Genomic DNA, 15,784 nt, shown 5'->3' with positions numbered 1-15,784 from the left:
CGTTTCAGAGGAACCGTGGGTTTTCTGGCTCCGGACGGTTTGTGCCGAAATAAAATCCCAGATGAAGATTCCCAAAAGACGGAAAAGGAGCGGACTGTGCGCCAGGTAGGTCTGCATGCACGGACCGACCGCAGCCGCCTGTCTTTCTCTCATTCTTTTTGCTTTCTTTTTCTTTTTTTTTTTTTTTTATTCTGTCAAAGGGAATAAACCTGAGGTCCGGAGCCGGTGGGTGTTCCCACAGAGCCGCGCCGAGGCTGCAGCCGCTCAGCCTCCACTTACAAGTCATTTCTAATTAAAACTATCACGATTTATACACAGAAGTAGAGCATTTATGATTTTGAAATGTGTTTCATGCATAATTCGGGTCACTCTGGGCAAGATTTATTGATCAGCAGGATGTGATAGCGCGCATGCGTACTGAGAACCCATGACTGTGCACTGCAGAGCGCAGAGAGTCAGAGGCAGGTTTTATCCGGAGCCGCAGAAAACACCGCTGTGACTTCATCCACTCACCAAGTCATGCACTCATTCCTTCATCCACCGGTTAATCAGCTAATTAATGAATGAATTAATTAATCCATCACTCATCAGCTAATTAATTAATTAATGCATCTACCCATCAATTAATTGATGAATTCATTAATGGGATCCGTTCACCAGCAGTCGATCCATCCGTGTGTGTGTGTGTATGTTGCAGATGAGCGTGTTTGAAGTGTCCATGTTAACCTGTGCTTGTTGTTGCTGACGTCACTTCCTGTGCAGGTCGGAGGCGGTTGTAACGTGTGACTGTGTTCTGGCTTTTGTCCAGCTCAGGATTTGTTGTTTGGCGTCAGGTTTTCCAGAAGCTCACAACTATGGTGAGGCTCTGCAGCAGCTTCACTCTCCTCCTCTGAGAGCAACTGGAATGCAAACCGGCTTCTGGCAGAGCACCCCACCCCCTCCCCCCCCAACCCCCCGCCCCCCTCCCGGCCCGACCCCCCCACCCCGTTGAGAGATCAGCTGATGTAGGGCCGAACAGGACACCACACTGAGGTCTGCGCCGTCAGGCTGATTCTCAGCTCCAACTCTCTGATCAGATTTCACTGCTGGAGCGACAGGATTTCCTCATTCACATGCAGTGTCATGTTTAATACTACACTGTCCCAGAATGCACTGCACCGACTACTACACTATACTAATTTAAACCTTAAACTATAGTGTACTATACACCCCGAGGTATTACACCATATCGCTCTTTATACAACATTATCATGCCATAGGCTACTACACTACACTATTCCATGTAATACTGAGCTGTACTGAAGTATACTAGCCTATATAATACTGTATGATAATACACAGTTACTGTACTAATACAGTATAGCACTCTGTACTATATGCAATTATACCATACTGCATACTATGCTATATTACTCTACTATCCAATACTATACTATACTGCACTGAACTATAACATGTAGTAGTATACTACCACAGTAATATACTACACTATATTTTGCATACTCTGCTACACTAAACCACACTATATCAAACTATACTACTATATATTGTACTATACTATACTACGCTCACTATACCACACTGTACTATGCTCTACTGTACTATACTGTATTGTAGTGCATCAATCTATACTGTACAACTGTATTTTGTACTATTATATACCACACTACATCACACTATACCACACTATACTATACTGTACTATACTAAACTATACTGTACTATGTTATATTACACTATTCTATACTATACCGTAGTATACTGTATTACTGTGTATCATACTCTACTATACTACACTAGACCACACTATACTCTATTGAACTGTATTGTACTGTACTATAACATACTATACCACACTATACCAAACTATACTTCACGATACAATTCTGTATTAAATTATACTACACCACACTATACTATGCTATACTGCATTGTACTACATTATACTATACCAAACTGTACTATACTATACTATACTATACTATACTACCACACTATAGTACTATACTGTACTATAGTGTATTGTATTGCATTGTACTACACTATACTATACCAAACTGTACTACACTATACTATACTATACTATGCTATACTATACTATACTATACTATACTATACGATACTACCACACTATAGTACTGTACTGTACTATAGTGTATTGTATTATATCATTCCCTCAGTATACCACACTGTACTATATTATACTGTACTGTACTGTACTGTATTGTGCCGTACCAAACTATTCTGTACTATATTATAGTATACCATACTATAAAATTGTGTATTATACTATAACATACTGTACCAGACTACCACACTACACTATACTGTAGTGTACTGTACCACATAATACCACACTGCAGTCTAACACACTGTCTTACAGTCTAACACACTGTCTTACAGTCTAACACACTGTCTTACAGTCATACACACTGTCTTACAGTCTAACACACTGTCTTACAGTCAAACACACTGTCTTACAGTCAAACACACTGTCTTACAGTCAAACACACTGTCTTACAGTCTAACACACTGTCTTACAGTCTAACACACTTTCTTACAGTCATACACACTGTCTTACAGTCTAACACACTGTCTTACAGTCAAACACACTGTCTTACAGCCTAACACTGTCTTACAGTCTAACACACTTTCTTACAGTCATACACACTGTCTTACAGTCATACACACTGTCTTACACGACATAATGACTGTGTAAAATGACGTTGGACTGTGTCTGTTGTCTGTGGCTCCTGGAGAGTCCCTGACGGCAGACTCAGTGTATTGTGTGGGGAAATGCTGTGGCCCCGCCCCTCTGCTCTGATTGGCGGCTCAGCAGTGAAGCGAGGACTGCAGCAGGTTTCACTACATTCCCAGTGTTACAGCCGGCAGGGAGGCTGCTGCTGCTGCTGCTGTACCACTGCAGATGCAGCGAAGCCCGAGCCGCTCCGGCCAGCTGAGCTCTGCATGCACGGCTGACGGCCTGTGGCACTGCATGCACAACAGCATGGTTTGGGACTGACATGCATCACTGTGAACCTGAAGCCCCCACAGCTCCACCCACTGCTGATAACCACTCATGGCACAAACGAGTCGCCGCCAGGCCGGGACCGACGCAGACAGAGATCAGGACACAAAACGAGAACCTGCGGGTCGTTTCAGACGTGCGACGCTCAGTGTGATGAGGCCTGTTGGCGGTCAGCTGACAGCAGGACGATGGCATACTGCAGTGGGACTCTATGCCATGGGGCTCACAGCGGCACCTTATCTTTTATCGTGCCGTGCAGATGGCTGTGCAGCTGAGCGCCGGTTCCCGTCAGGATGAAAGCGGAGCGGCTTCCTGTCAACATGATATTTGCTCCAGTTACTGCAAATACCATCAGCCCCCACCCCACCCCCTCCTCCCCCCACCAGCCCGTAGCCTGATCCAGAATGGCTTCTTAATGGCAGCCGGTGGTTTAAACTGCCTGTTAAACTGCTGCAGCAGGAAACTGGGTCTGAATGAGAGTTTCTACTTTTCTAAAAAAAAAAAAACCTTTTCATTCCCCCTCCCCTCATCCCTGCTTCCCACGTTCTTTCCTTTTCTACCTCCCCTCCGTCCTTCCTCACTCCCCACCCCCCCACAGATAAATGGCTCATTTAAGCTGGGAGCAGCTCGTGTGCTGTCAAGCTGGCAGATGCAGTGCCTAGTTCCCGGCCTCCAGGACAACGCCAACATGAACGGGACGGCCGAGCAGGCCGACATCCTGCCGCCAAACTGCATGGTCAAAGACCGATGGAAAGTGGTGAGTCCCGACACACCTGCTGTCCCGCCTCTGCAGTTTGAAACTAGGTGGGAAAACACATTTTCATTTTACTGAAATAATAATACAAACAAGGCTGATTTGCAAAAAAAAAAAAACTATAACTAACTGAAACTACATCGTGTGTTTCCAAAGTAACTAAGATAAACTACAATTACAGAGAAAATATGTTAAGTTTCATCTCTTTCAGCTCTTTGGGTTGTTCTTCTGTACTGAGTGAAGCTTTGATGGTTTGAGTTTTTGATACTTGACCTTGACTGAGTTTGACTTGTTCTGAGCCACTAGAAGTGTGTGTGTGTGTGTGTGTGTGTGTGTGTGTGTGTGTGTGTGTGTGTGTGTGTGTGTGTGTGTGTGTGTTGGTGTGTGTGTGTCTGCAGAGACGCTGCCCTCTGCCTGGACTTTTGTTTTGCTGAGCTCAGGACTCTTGTGAGCGTCGGCCTTTGGGCAGCGGCTGTGTAGCTCCCAGCCAATCACAGCGCAGCGCAATGCTAGATCAATAGCACCACGTCCAGTAGGACCCTTCTCTGTCCTGTCTCTGTCCACGGCACGGAGATCTGTGTGTGTGTGTGTGTGTGTGTGTGTGTGTGTGTGTGAGTGAGTGTTTGTTTCATGCTGTCCTGTTTCTGTGTTTGTGTTGCAAACAGATGAAATTACACAGGGAAACACACCACAGGGGTCATATTGCTGTTTTGTGGTCTGTGTGATTGAAATGTGACTTTTGAGCAGAAAAGAGTGAAAAAAAGAAAGAAAGAAAGAATGAATGAAAGAAAGAAAGAAAGAAAGAAAGAAAGAAAGAAAGAAAGAAAGAAAATTAGCAGTGGAAAAAGTCTTCAAAAAAAAAAAAAAAAAGTCCTGTGACTTCAGTAAAACTGTCAACACCATCACGTCAAAATCCTCCATTAAAAATAAAAGCCCTGCTTTGAAGGTGCTTGTGAAAGTCATTGTGACGAGAGAGGCAAATTATTGATGCATTAACCTGGAAGAAGTATTTTAATATTGTAGCAGAAATCGTCTACGCATGTGACTTCCCACCTGCAGGGGGCGCTGCAGAGGCTGAGCAGAGTGTCGGCTCTGTAGATGATAATCCTGCTCCTCCTGCAGGGGGCGCTGCAGAGGCTGAGCAGAGTGTCGGCTCTGTAGATGATAATCCTGCTCCTCCTGTGTGTCGGTGGAAACGAGCAGCCGCTGCTTCAGAAGATCCACATTTCTGCTCAAAGTCACAGCATTTTACAGCCATGGATTATAATCTCAGTTTATAATCCTGTCTGCAGCAGAAATATGGACAGGAACAGTCCAGTTACTGATCAATATCTGGATCAAATGGACTGATCAGTTTAGAGCATTGAGCCCCACTGACCCACACAGATTCTGCTCTGTTTAGCTCAGTGCTGCCCCCGCTGGACACAACGCTGACCTGCAGGCTGTTTAGCTCAGTGCTGCCCCCGCTGGACACAACACTGACCTGCAGGCTGTGTGTCTGGCTCACAGGTCAGATTTAAATCTCCTCAGGTTTGTTTGAATCTGCTCCACGTCCTGTTTCCTCTGGGACATGCAGCTCCTCTGCAGGGAGAAGCTTCTCCTGCGGAGGAGCTCGGGCCTCGGGCCGTCAGAGAAAGTAGAGCAGGGAAGCTGCAGGAGTACAGGACGTCCCTCTGAGGAGGAGGAGGTGTCGCTGAATGGAAACACTTCTGCAAACATTTTTTGACGTTGCTCTGTGGCGTCCCGCGCTGCCGCGGCGCTCGCTCGCCTGAAATAAGATCTTGCGTAACGCGGCTCCCGGGTCGCCCGGCCCGACCGCTTCAGCCAATCAGACGGCAGCAGACCCTGAGCTGTTTGCACTCGGCTGATCAATTTGTGCTCTGCACTCAGCTGCCACGCTGCAGCTCCGACAGGCTTTCAGCCACACACACACACACACACACACTCACACACACACACTCACACTCACATGCATGCATGCACTCTCTGCAGCCGAGTCACGCAGCTTTTATGCAGAGCGGGCAGGCAGGAGGTCACTGCCCTGCTCAAGGGCACTTCAGCAGGACAGGACTGACCCTGATATGCTTGTTTTTCTGTGTGATTTCTTCTCCACTCTGATAAAACAAGGTGCCAAAGAAAAAAAGGGTACAGACAAAACCTGGAGACCTTAAATCTGAGCCTCATCCACTTCCTGCTCTGAGACAGAGACACAGCCTGCAGGTCAGTGTTGTGTCCAGCGGGGGCAGCACTGAGCTAAACAGCCTGCAGGTCAGTGTTGTGTCCAGCGGGGGCAGCACTGAGCTAAACAGCCTGCAGGTCAGTGTTGTGTCCAGCGGGGGCAGCACTGAGCTAAACAGCCTGCACGTCAGCGTTGTGTCCAGCGGGGGCAGCACTGAGCTAAACAGCCTGCACGTCAGCGTTGTGTCCAGCGGGGGCAGCACTGAGCTAAACAGAGCAGAATCTGTGTGGGTCAGTGGGGCTAAATGCTATAAACTGATCAGTCCATTTGATCCAGATATTGATCAGTAACTGGACTGTTCCTGTCATTGTTCAGTGTCACTGACACTAAGACACGTTTTATGAATTAATTAATAAAGTAAAATTAACCCTTTGAAATCCAAGCAAATTCACTTGATTTCTTTCATGAACAGGTGAGGAGCAAGTAAACTACTGGATTATTTATTTATTAGTTTTATTTGAAATACAATTGCGAATAAAATTACAAAAAACATTAACAGAAATTACGTGAAAATTTGTATATAAATAAATAAGTAAATAAATATATATATATTTTTAATCCTAGATTCTAATTGTAAAAATTATTAAATTATATGTAGTATTAATATTTAATTAATATGGACAGAACCACAGGAGAACAAATCTTTTGGTTCCTAAATGGTTCCACATTTCCTTCATCTGAGCTCAGCTGACTCTGTTCAGCCTCTGCAGCGCCCCCTGCAGGTGGAGCATCATATCTGTCAGAACAGGCCTCACAGGTCCATCGTCAGTGTGAATATTTTAATATGATAAGATTTTAATATGATAACACTGCCTACATTTGGTTGTTCAGGGTTTATTCTCAAAAAGCCCAAAGCCCTCTAACTTAAACTTTTTTTGTTAAGTCTGTTTGTCGTGGCTTCCTTTTTATTTTGTGAAGGACTCTGTGAGTCTGGTTCTGAAAGATGATGCCATATAAATCGAGATTCGCTCATGAGCCAAACCAACACATTTTGTGCCCGTCCCAGCTGAAGAAGATCGGAGGGGGGGGGGTTCGGGGAGATCTACGAGGCCTTGGACCTGCTGACCAGGGAGAACGTGGCGCTGAAGGTGGAGTCGGCCCAGCAGCCCAAACAGGTGCTGAAGATGGAGGTGGCGGTGCTGAAGAAGCTGCAGGGTGAGACACACACACACACACACACACACTGTAAAGTATTAAAGCCACGTCCCAGTTCCTCTGCATGTTGAGCGTTTCCTCTCCAGAACGTTCCTCTGATCTCCTCCTCCTCCTTCACACTTTCTTCACTCCAGTTTTCCATCAGCGGAATAAAGTCCTCCACATGAGTTTTCCTAAAAGCAGCAGCACTGTTGGCTTTTCAGGACTTTTTCAAACTGAAACACTCCCTCCTCCTCCTCCTCCTCCTCCGCCAGGGAAAATAGTCCCTAAGCGGGGAAACGTGTTGCTTTCCACAGCCAATTATCAGCTGTGTGGTTTCTGAGTGTTGAGGACTTTGTTTCGCCGCAGAAGCAGAACATTATAAGGCGGCTGCTTCAACCAGAAACTCACATTTTGACTCTGAGCTGTGAAATCTTTAGCTCCCTGCAGGATCTGATAGATGGTTTGTTGTGGAGGAGTTGTAGTGAACAGGCCAAACCCTCTAAATGCTGGTCTGGAGCTGTAAATAAGCAGAGACGCATGTTGCACTGTCCTGATGTCGCCGTGGAAACTGCAGCGTAAACACAAGCCGACACTTTTCATCGTCGTTGTTCACGTTGTCTATGCGTATTGTCGTTGGTCCTCAAGGAAATCTCATCTCAAGGAAACTGAAGCAGGGCAGCTGGACTGAGTTTTATGTCTGAAGACGTTTCAGCCTTTTATCCAAGTGGCTGCATCACTTCATGCTGTTCACTAGACTAGACTGCTAGTCTGACTAACTGGCAGGGAGCTCAGGTGTTTACCTTCAGTGGGTGTGGCCCCCAAGGTCTCTGGTGTTGACGGCCCCTAGGGCCCCGGGTGGGGCTCGTTACTGCTCCCCTGAGTTGTACCGACTGTCCTTACTGTCTTGATTTGATGTATTTCCTGTTGAAACAGGAAGTGTGGGTGGGACACAGTGCAGGGACGGATCACTCGCAAGAACAAACCAACAGGATCGCAGTTTGGGAGAGAGACACTTTTATTTTGAAGGGACAGGTGGATGAGAGGGGATGTTTACAGATATGAGAAGGTTTTATTGGTTAAAATTTTAATTTCCAGCCACTGGAGCAGGATGATGATGTCATTGTTTGAGATGTTTGACAGGAAGTGGAGGTCATGTGATTTCATGGGGACTTTAAGTGCAATATACATTTTTTTAAATGCAATATCTATTCTTGTTATAGCGTTTATTCTGTTTTTTTATTTTATTTTTATTGAATGCGTGCTTGTCGTCTGTCTTTGTCTTATTAATTCGCAGTGATCAGGAGGAGCGCTCCTAATTTCACTGTAGTTGAGTAGTGACAGTAAAGACTTCCTATTCTATTCTATTCTATTCTATTCTCTGCCTGGTACTTTAATGCAGCAGCTCGGCAGCCGTCAGCAAGCCAGTTTGTTAGATCGACTTCATCTTGTTTACAAATATGTAAATAGTCGGATATGAGCATGTGGGTGTATTTATGAGGTATAAATATATATTTTCTATCTTATGATATCATATAATTATATCTAGAATAGGGTAATTACGTAATATGGCTATAATAAATATATAAGTCATGCAGTTATGTATGACGCTACACTAAGTTAAGAATATCTGCTCCGTATAAACAGCAGGAAGCTGAATAATGACCGATCATTAACTGATGGGGGTTCAATAAGCACGTCTCCCCACTGCTTTTCAAATATATATGCTTTATAATCATTTCTTTTGCACGGAGCTGTTTATAGTTGGAAACTGTTTCATTTTCTCTTTCTCTGCTCGTTTTCCTTCCTTTTACATGTTTGAAATAGATGAAACAAATACAAATAATAAAACAAATGCAAATTACAGATTGCAGCTTGGAAGTTGAAGCAGCTCCTGCTGAGATGTTAGTTGTTGTATTTTTTTTTTTTTTTTTCTGTCGTGGCGTCTTCTATCTTTAGCTGCAACACCTCCAGACGGCCGGAGGAGGAGGAGGTCAGGGTGGGAGGCGAGTGAGTAACTCCTGCTCCCCCGGACAGCGACTGCGAGTGAATGAGCGGGCCGGAGCCGCGTGGGCGTCCTGCACAACTTCTGTCAATACAAAATAAATCAAATAAAACAACAGACAGTGCAGCTTCAGCCTGTAACTTCCTGCTCGTCACACACACATATGCGTCATTGTGTGTGTGTGTGAGTGTGTTTTCCTCCAAAGTGAATTACATACGGATACATTTCTATTTATTCTGCGCTGTTACATCACCAGCAGAGCTCCCATTGGTAGGCTGAGTCAGCAGGGGGGCGGAGCCGAGCAGGCTGACTCATTAAGTGGACTGAGGAGAGAGACGCTCCGTGTGCAGAGGACAAACCCTGATGAAACCAAAACGAAATAAATGAATAAATAAAAATCAGGAATTGCAGCATTAACATCAGAATAAGAGCCTGGGATGTTGCTGCGGCTCAAACATGAAGAGAAAATGTCGGCTGTGGGAAAAAAGTGGAAAATAATCAGTTGACGATAAAACAACAGCAGACGATAAAAAATGACTGATAAATAAAGTGTGGCGACCTGAACCGAGCCTGTTGGGTTTAGGCTGGGTTTGGACAAAAATGTAGAAATTAGAGATGAGATGTCAAAGATCCGTCCTGCTGCGAGCCGGATCTCTGGCATCTCTGGTGTAGAGAGAGTTCCTTTGCTTTTCCAACATTAATCAACAACGAGCTGGAAACCAGCTTGGAAACCTGAGCAAAATAACCCGAGACGTCATCATTTTTCTGGAAAAGAAAGAGCCATGTCATCAGCATATTTAATTACATTAATATTTCTGTTCGACTTTTTTTTTCCCCAACGCTGATCTAGAAGAAATTATCAGAAATGAACTGATGAGAATAATAATTTTTAAAAACTGCTCCACTTTCTTCACATTTCTAGCTGCAGAGTTTGCATTGACACCATGCACCATGAGGACAAGAGTGTCGACAGAAATATTTGCTAGTTAGTGTGTTCATCAGCTTAATTAATAGCCTCATTTGTTTTGCTTACAACCTTGTTTTACAGGTCCTTTTTGCCTTTTTAGAGTGACTGATGACCAGTTTAAACTGTAACACTTGTATTTTATATTTTAAATGCATAGCACCTTTATTTGTACTCTGTTACTCGCCGACCCTGAGTGTCTCGCCAGCAGAGGAAAGTCTATTTTGGCGAGGCTGGCCGTGCAACTGCCGGCTAGCTGGATTTATCTGAACTCCAGCCAACACACCTGTTCACCTGTTTACCTGTTTACCTGCTCACCTGTTCACCTGTTCACCTGTTCACCTACCCTCTCCTCCTCCTCCTCCTGCAGGTAAAAACCACGTCTGCAAGTTTATCGGCTGCGGGAGGAATGACAAGTTCAACTACGTGGTCATGCAGCTTCAGGTGAGTCGCGGTGCTCAGGTGACCACAGCGCCCCCTGGCTGTTTGCGTGGCATGCTCGAGTCGTCTGTTTCTCTGTGACTCTTGTTGTGTGTTGTGGATCTGTGGCGATGCTGCACGAGTTGCCTCTTTCTCTGCACATGTTAAGCTCCGCCCAGATGGTGAAGGCTGTGCTGGGGGGCGGGGCTACAGGTGTGACCCCGCCCCCCAGCGAGCATGGTGGGGGGGTTGGTTTCTCTTAATGGATTTGCTTTTTTTTTCTCTTGTAGCTTGTTTGTTTCGTTTTGTTGCTTTAGCTCCTTCTATGTTTTGTGGCATTAATATTATTATTATTGTTGTTGCTGTTGTGTTTGTTGTTGTTGTTGCCCTCTGTCCAGCTGTTTTTTTAACTGTACCACACAGTGCTGACACAGTACTATACACAACAAGACACAATTCAACCCAATGAGACGAGACAAATAAAATTAAACAGACGAGTGCGACTGAAACGTCAGAAAAAAAAAATAATAACAATAATAATAATAATAAAAACAAAATAAAAAATAAATGAAATGGAGAGGTAAGAAAGGGGAAATAATAGATCAAATAGTAAATAACAATAAAAAAAAAAATAGGTAAGTAGGCTACATATTGTATTCTGTATTGTATGCTCACCAGAGTTTTTTTTTTTTTTTTTATCATTATTGTTTTTAAAGTTGCAGCTGCAAAAGAAAAGACAGACAGAGAAAACAGTCGTTTCACTCGTTTTCACATCAGAGGCATCAGGGCCTGAATCTGTGAAACTCTGTCACTCCTGAGACGGACAGTTAATTACTGAACATAATGAACTGATTAATGTGTGTGTGTGTGTGTGTGTGTGTGTGTGTGTGTGTCAGGGTCGTAACCTGGCGGACCTGCGGCGCAGTCAGCCCAGAGGAACCTTCACCATGAGCACCACGCTGCGGCTCGGGAAGCAGATCCTCGAGTCCATCGAGGCCATCCACTCTGTGGGCTTCCTGCACCGCGACATCAAGCCGGTACCAAGGAAACACACACACACACACACACACACACACACACACACACACACACACACACACACACACACACCAGGCTCCACATGTTAGACACAACAAGGTAAACTTCTATCCAGCTGGAAATTGTCTCGGTGCTCTGCTTCAGTCCAGTTCTGAGTTTCTGTCGCTTTGAGTGTTTCTTCAAAGTAAGACTTCCTGTTAAACTCTGCTGTGCTCCCTGCAGTCAGGCGTCCACACCAGACAGAGACACTAAAAACAACGACGTTCTCCATCTCCAACTCACACTTTTTCCAAAACATCAAGACAGACGCCAAGGCCTCTCTCTGATTAGCGCTCTTACATATTAAATCGATAGTCTTGGATTGTCGTGTGTATATTTTGGAGTACTTTCTGATTTATTATTTTAAGTCAATCAGTTTGTATCCAACCCATCAGTGAGAAGCTACATGTTTGCTCATGAAAATAACACAGAACGTAGACCACAGCAGCAACCCAGCTGCTGGCTTTAACTTTACTGCCAGACGATGCATAGCCTGTAATGTTAGGTCTAATTGACTTAACATAATTTTTCATTAATCATTAATTTATCAGGTTATCGTTGAAACCTCTTATTTTGCTCGTAACACATAGTTGACAATAATTGGATGCAGACATTTCAATTAAAAAATTTTTAATTTTGATTTAAAAAATTTGTATGTTTGTTTATTTCCACTCTCCGTCTGTTTCACCAAGGGACTGATTTCTTTTTGTTTGGCTAAACCAGCGAGTCCCACCCGCCCCTCTCCCACTCTGTGAGAACCTTGTTGGTTGTTGTGTTCTCATCTCCATCCTCCCTGTAGATTCAAAATGGGACGCAACATCCTCCAAAACATCTTTGGGGCTAGATGAGACATGCCCATGGGCCAGATATGGGCCGCGGGCCGAATCTTTAGCATCTCTGGTGTAGAATAAGCTCCTTTGTTTTTCCAACATTAGTCAACAACGAGCTGGACCGACACCAGCTTGGAAACCTGAGCAAAATAACCCGAGACGTCGTCATTTTTCTGGAAAAGAAAGAGCCATGTCATCAGCATATTTAATTAGATTAATATTTCTGTTGTGCAAAGGACTTCAGGACTTCACCTTTTTTTTTCAGCACTGAGGTGGAAGAAATTATCAGAACAGAACTGATGATTGTAATAAGAAAAGAGAGAGAATAATCATTTTTAAAAACTGCCGCAGTTTCTTCAAATTTTAAGATACGGAGTTTGTGTCAACACCATCCATGTATTACATGAGGACAAGAGTGTCGACAAAAATATTTGCCAATTAGTGTGTTCATTAGCTTAATTAATGAATGGTCCTGTGACTGATTATTTCGGTGATGTGTGTTGATCTGGGAGGTCGGGCGGCAGAACGAAGTGGCCCGTCTGCAGATCTGATGGGTTTCCTCCATCGATGAAGTCGCATCGGCTTTATGGCTTTAATCTCATTAAGAAAGATGAGCGAGTCGGTTCGGCCTGGATCAGGTTTCAGTTCAGTGGCTCTGAGGCATTGAAAGAATCCACTCAGCATCTCGTTAACATGAGAGGCTTTTCTTACTATAACAGCAGATTTTATACATATTATTATAACATACCTGTTTATTCTGTTTCCATCACTGATAACATGGCAGCTCATAGTTTGTGGGAGTTGCGCTGCTGCTCGGTTCCAGTTTCCTCTCCCAGATGTTTGTTGTTGTTGTTGTTGCTGTTTTTGTTTGTTTGTGATGCCTCCTGCCGTAAAGCGAGCTGAAGTGCTGTGCTGTCTCTCCCTGCAGTCCAACTTTGCGATGGGCCGGCTCCCCTCCACCTACAGGAAATGCTACATGCTGGACTTCGGTCTGGCTCGGCAGTACACCAACACCACCGGGGAGGTCCGACCGGTAAGATCCTCCCGTCTCTGCTCTCTGCAGGAACAACCGGGTTCAGTTACACACACACACACACACACACACATACTCCGGTGGCTCAGGGCTGAGGGTGTCGCTTTAACCTTTTGAAACCAAATTCATTTTATTTCTTTGAAAAACAAGGAGCAAAAGGCAAGTGGCATATCAGAAAAAAAATACCAGAACATTAGTAAAAAACAACAACAACAAATACAACAAAATACCAGAATGGCAACAATGTTTGACAAAATTACAAGGAAACTGGAATTATAATTCTGGTAATTATATAATTAAAATTAAATCACGAGAAAATCCAAAAGTCAGAAAGTTCATGGTGGAGGCTGTTGCTTTGACCGTTAGAAACCTGAGAGCATTCATTTTAAGTAGCAAATCAGAAAAAAGTCCAGGAGCATTAGAAAAAAAAGTGGAAAAAAAAAACAAGAAAATTATCAGAAAATGGCAAATATGTTTCAGAAAATTACAAGAAAACTGTATATCAGAAAAATAAAAAAAAATACCAGAACATTAGTAAAAATTACAAAATAAAAACAATTTAATAAAAAATGTAAAAAATTAACAAACAAACAAACAAACAAGAAATTAACCAGGAAAATGGCAAAAAATGTTTGAGAAAATTACAAGAAAACTATACTTATATATCTCATAATCATACAATTAAAATTAAATTACGAGACAATTATCTGAAAATTTAAGGTGGAGAGTGATGCTGCCTTTTGAAACCCGAGAAAATTTATTTTAATTATTTGAAAATAAGATACAAAAGGCAAGTAGCAAAGTAGAAAAAAAAAATACTAGAACATAAAAAAAAAAAAAACAGGAAAATGGCAAATATGTTTCAGAAAATTACAAGAAAACTGTATCAGAGAGTTAGAAAAAATTAGAAAAAAAGAACATTTGTAAAAATTACAAAATAAAAAAATATTAATAAAAAATGTAAAACAAACAAACAAGAAATCTACCAGGAAAATGGCAAAAGATGTTTGAGAAAATTACAAGAAAACTGTATTTATAATTCTTACAATTATGTATTTATTTATCATTAATAACTATAACTTCAAACATAATTTAGAACATATACAATACACACTTTTTATGAAAAATAAATATTAAATAAATCTGTCTTCATTCTGTTAGTTAATCCTGTGAAACCCAGGAGCCAAAAGTTTTTTTAAAATTATTATTTAAATTGTATTATTTTATTTGACCCACTGAGCAAAAATCACTTTTTTGAGGAACTTTTTCATCATTTTCTTTCTTTCTTTCTTTTTTTTTTTTTTTATGAATTTTTCACTAATTTTCTAGTAATATCACTGATATATATAACTTTAATAATAACTATAAATATAGTCATCTCTTGCACATTTTCTGGTAATTTTCTTGTCATTTTTTTAAACGTTATTTGTTTTTATTTATTTATTATTTATTTATTTTATTTTTAATGACGCTCAGGTGATATTTTCTGGTTTCCCTCTTGCCTTTGGTCCGTTGTTTTTCCAGACGCCAAGTGAATTAGCTCAGGTTTCAAGGCGTTACAGATTTTAATATTAAAGCTGAGGAGGCAGCCAGACGGGGCGTGTTTGCTGCAATGCAGCATCAGACTGGAGACTGTCAGTGTGAGCTGTGTCACTCTGCTGCTGCCACTCACACACACACACACACAGCAATATTGTCATTATCTGTATTAGTATTATTATTGGATAAATAATTGTTAGCTGCAGGTCACCAAACTGTTTTTCAGATTTGTCTTGTTGCTGTTTTTGTTGCTCTCTTTGCCTGCGATGATAAAAAGTTTTGTTTGATTAAAGGTTTAAAAGACGTGCAAACAGCTGCAGGTGTTCATGTTAAAACTGAAAGCATTGGGCTGAAAAGTCAAAGTTCGGTAGCTCTGCCTCGTCTGAGACGCAGGACAAGAAGCATCGGTTATTTCTGTGTCTGCTGGGGCTTCTCCTGTGTGTGTGTGTGTGTGTGTGTGTGTGTGTGTGTGTGTGTGTGTGTGTGCGTGCGTGATTCTAACAGCTGTTAGTGTGTTCCTGCAGGCTAACACGCTGCGCAGTGATTAATGTATTTATCGGTGTAGAACTGGGACGTGTGCAGCCAAAATGAACCTGAGCGAAGTGAGAGCTCAAGTCTTCTGCTCATAATCCCACTGATCATAATCCCAGCCGTCTCCAGGCAGATTGAGTTGTTTCAGGGCTTTTTTCTGGGAATCTTTCTTGGTCCCCAGTGGGGCAAATGGATATGTAGCAGTGGGATGCAGAAACATTTAACACAGG

General features: G+C 42.7%; 1 protein-coding gene across 1 annotated transcript in view; it reads left to right on the top strand.

Annotated features, from left to right (window-relative positions):
* Positions 1-15,784, top strand: part of ttbk1a (tau tubulin kinase 1a) — a 57,898-nt gene continuing 42,114 nt past the window's right edge. The window contains 7 exon segments of the mRNA XM_030069962.1: positions 1-105; positions 3,627-3,785; positions 7,028-7,042; positions 7,044-7,176; positions 10,495-10,568; positions 11,441-11,581; positions 13,380-13,484. Of these exon segments, the coding sequence (XP_029925822.1) occupies positions 3,678-3,785; positions 7,028-7,042; positions 7,044-7,176; positions 10,495-10,568; positions 11,441-11,581; positions 13,380-13,484 (576 nt within the window). The 5' untranslated portion in view covers positions 1-105; positions 3,627-3,677.

This window comes from Myripristis murdjan, chromosome 1, assembly GCF_902150065.1.
Source record: "Myripristis murdjan chromosome 1, fMyrMur1.1, whole genome shotgun sequence".
In the NCBI taxonomy this organism is placed as follows: domain Eukaryota; kingdom Metazoa; phylum Chordata; class Actinopteri; order Holocentriformes; family Holocentridae; genus Myripristis; species Myripristis murdjan.
This window is presented reverse-complemented; position numbering and strand designations above follow the sequence as displayed.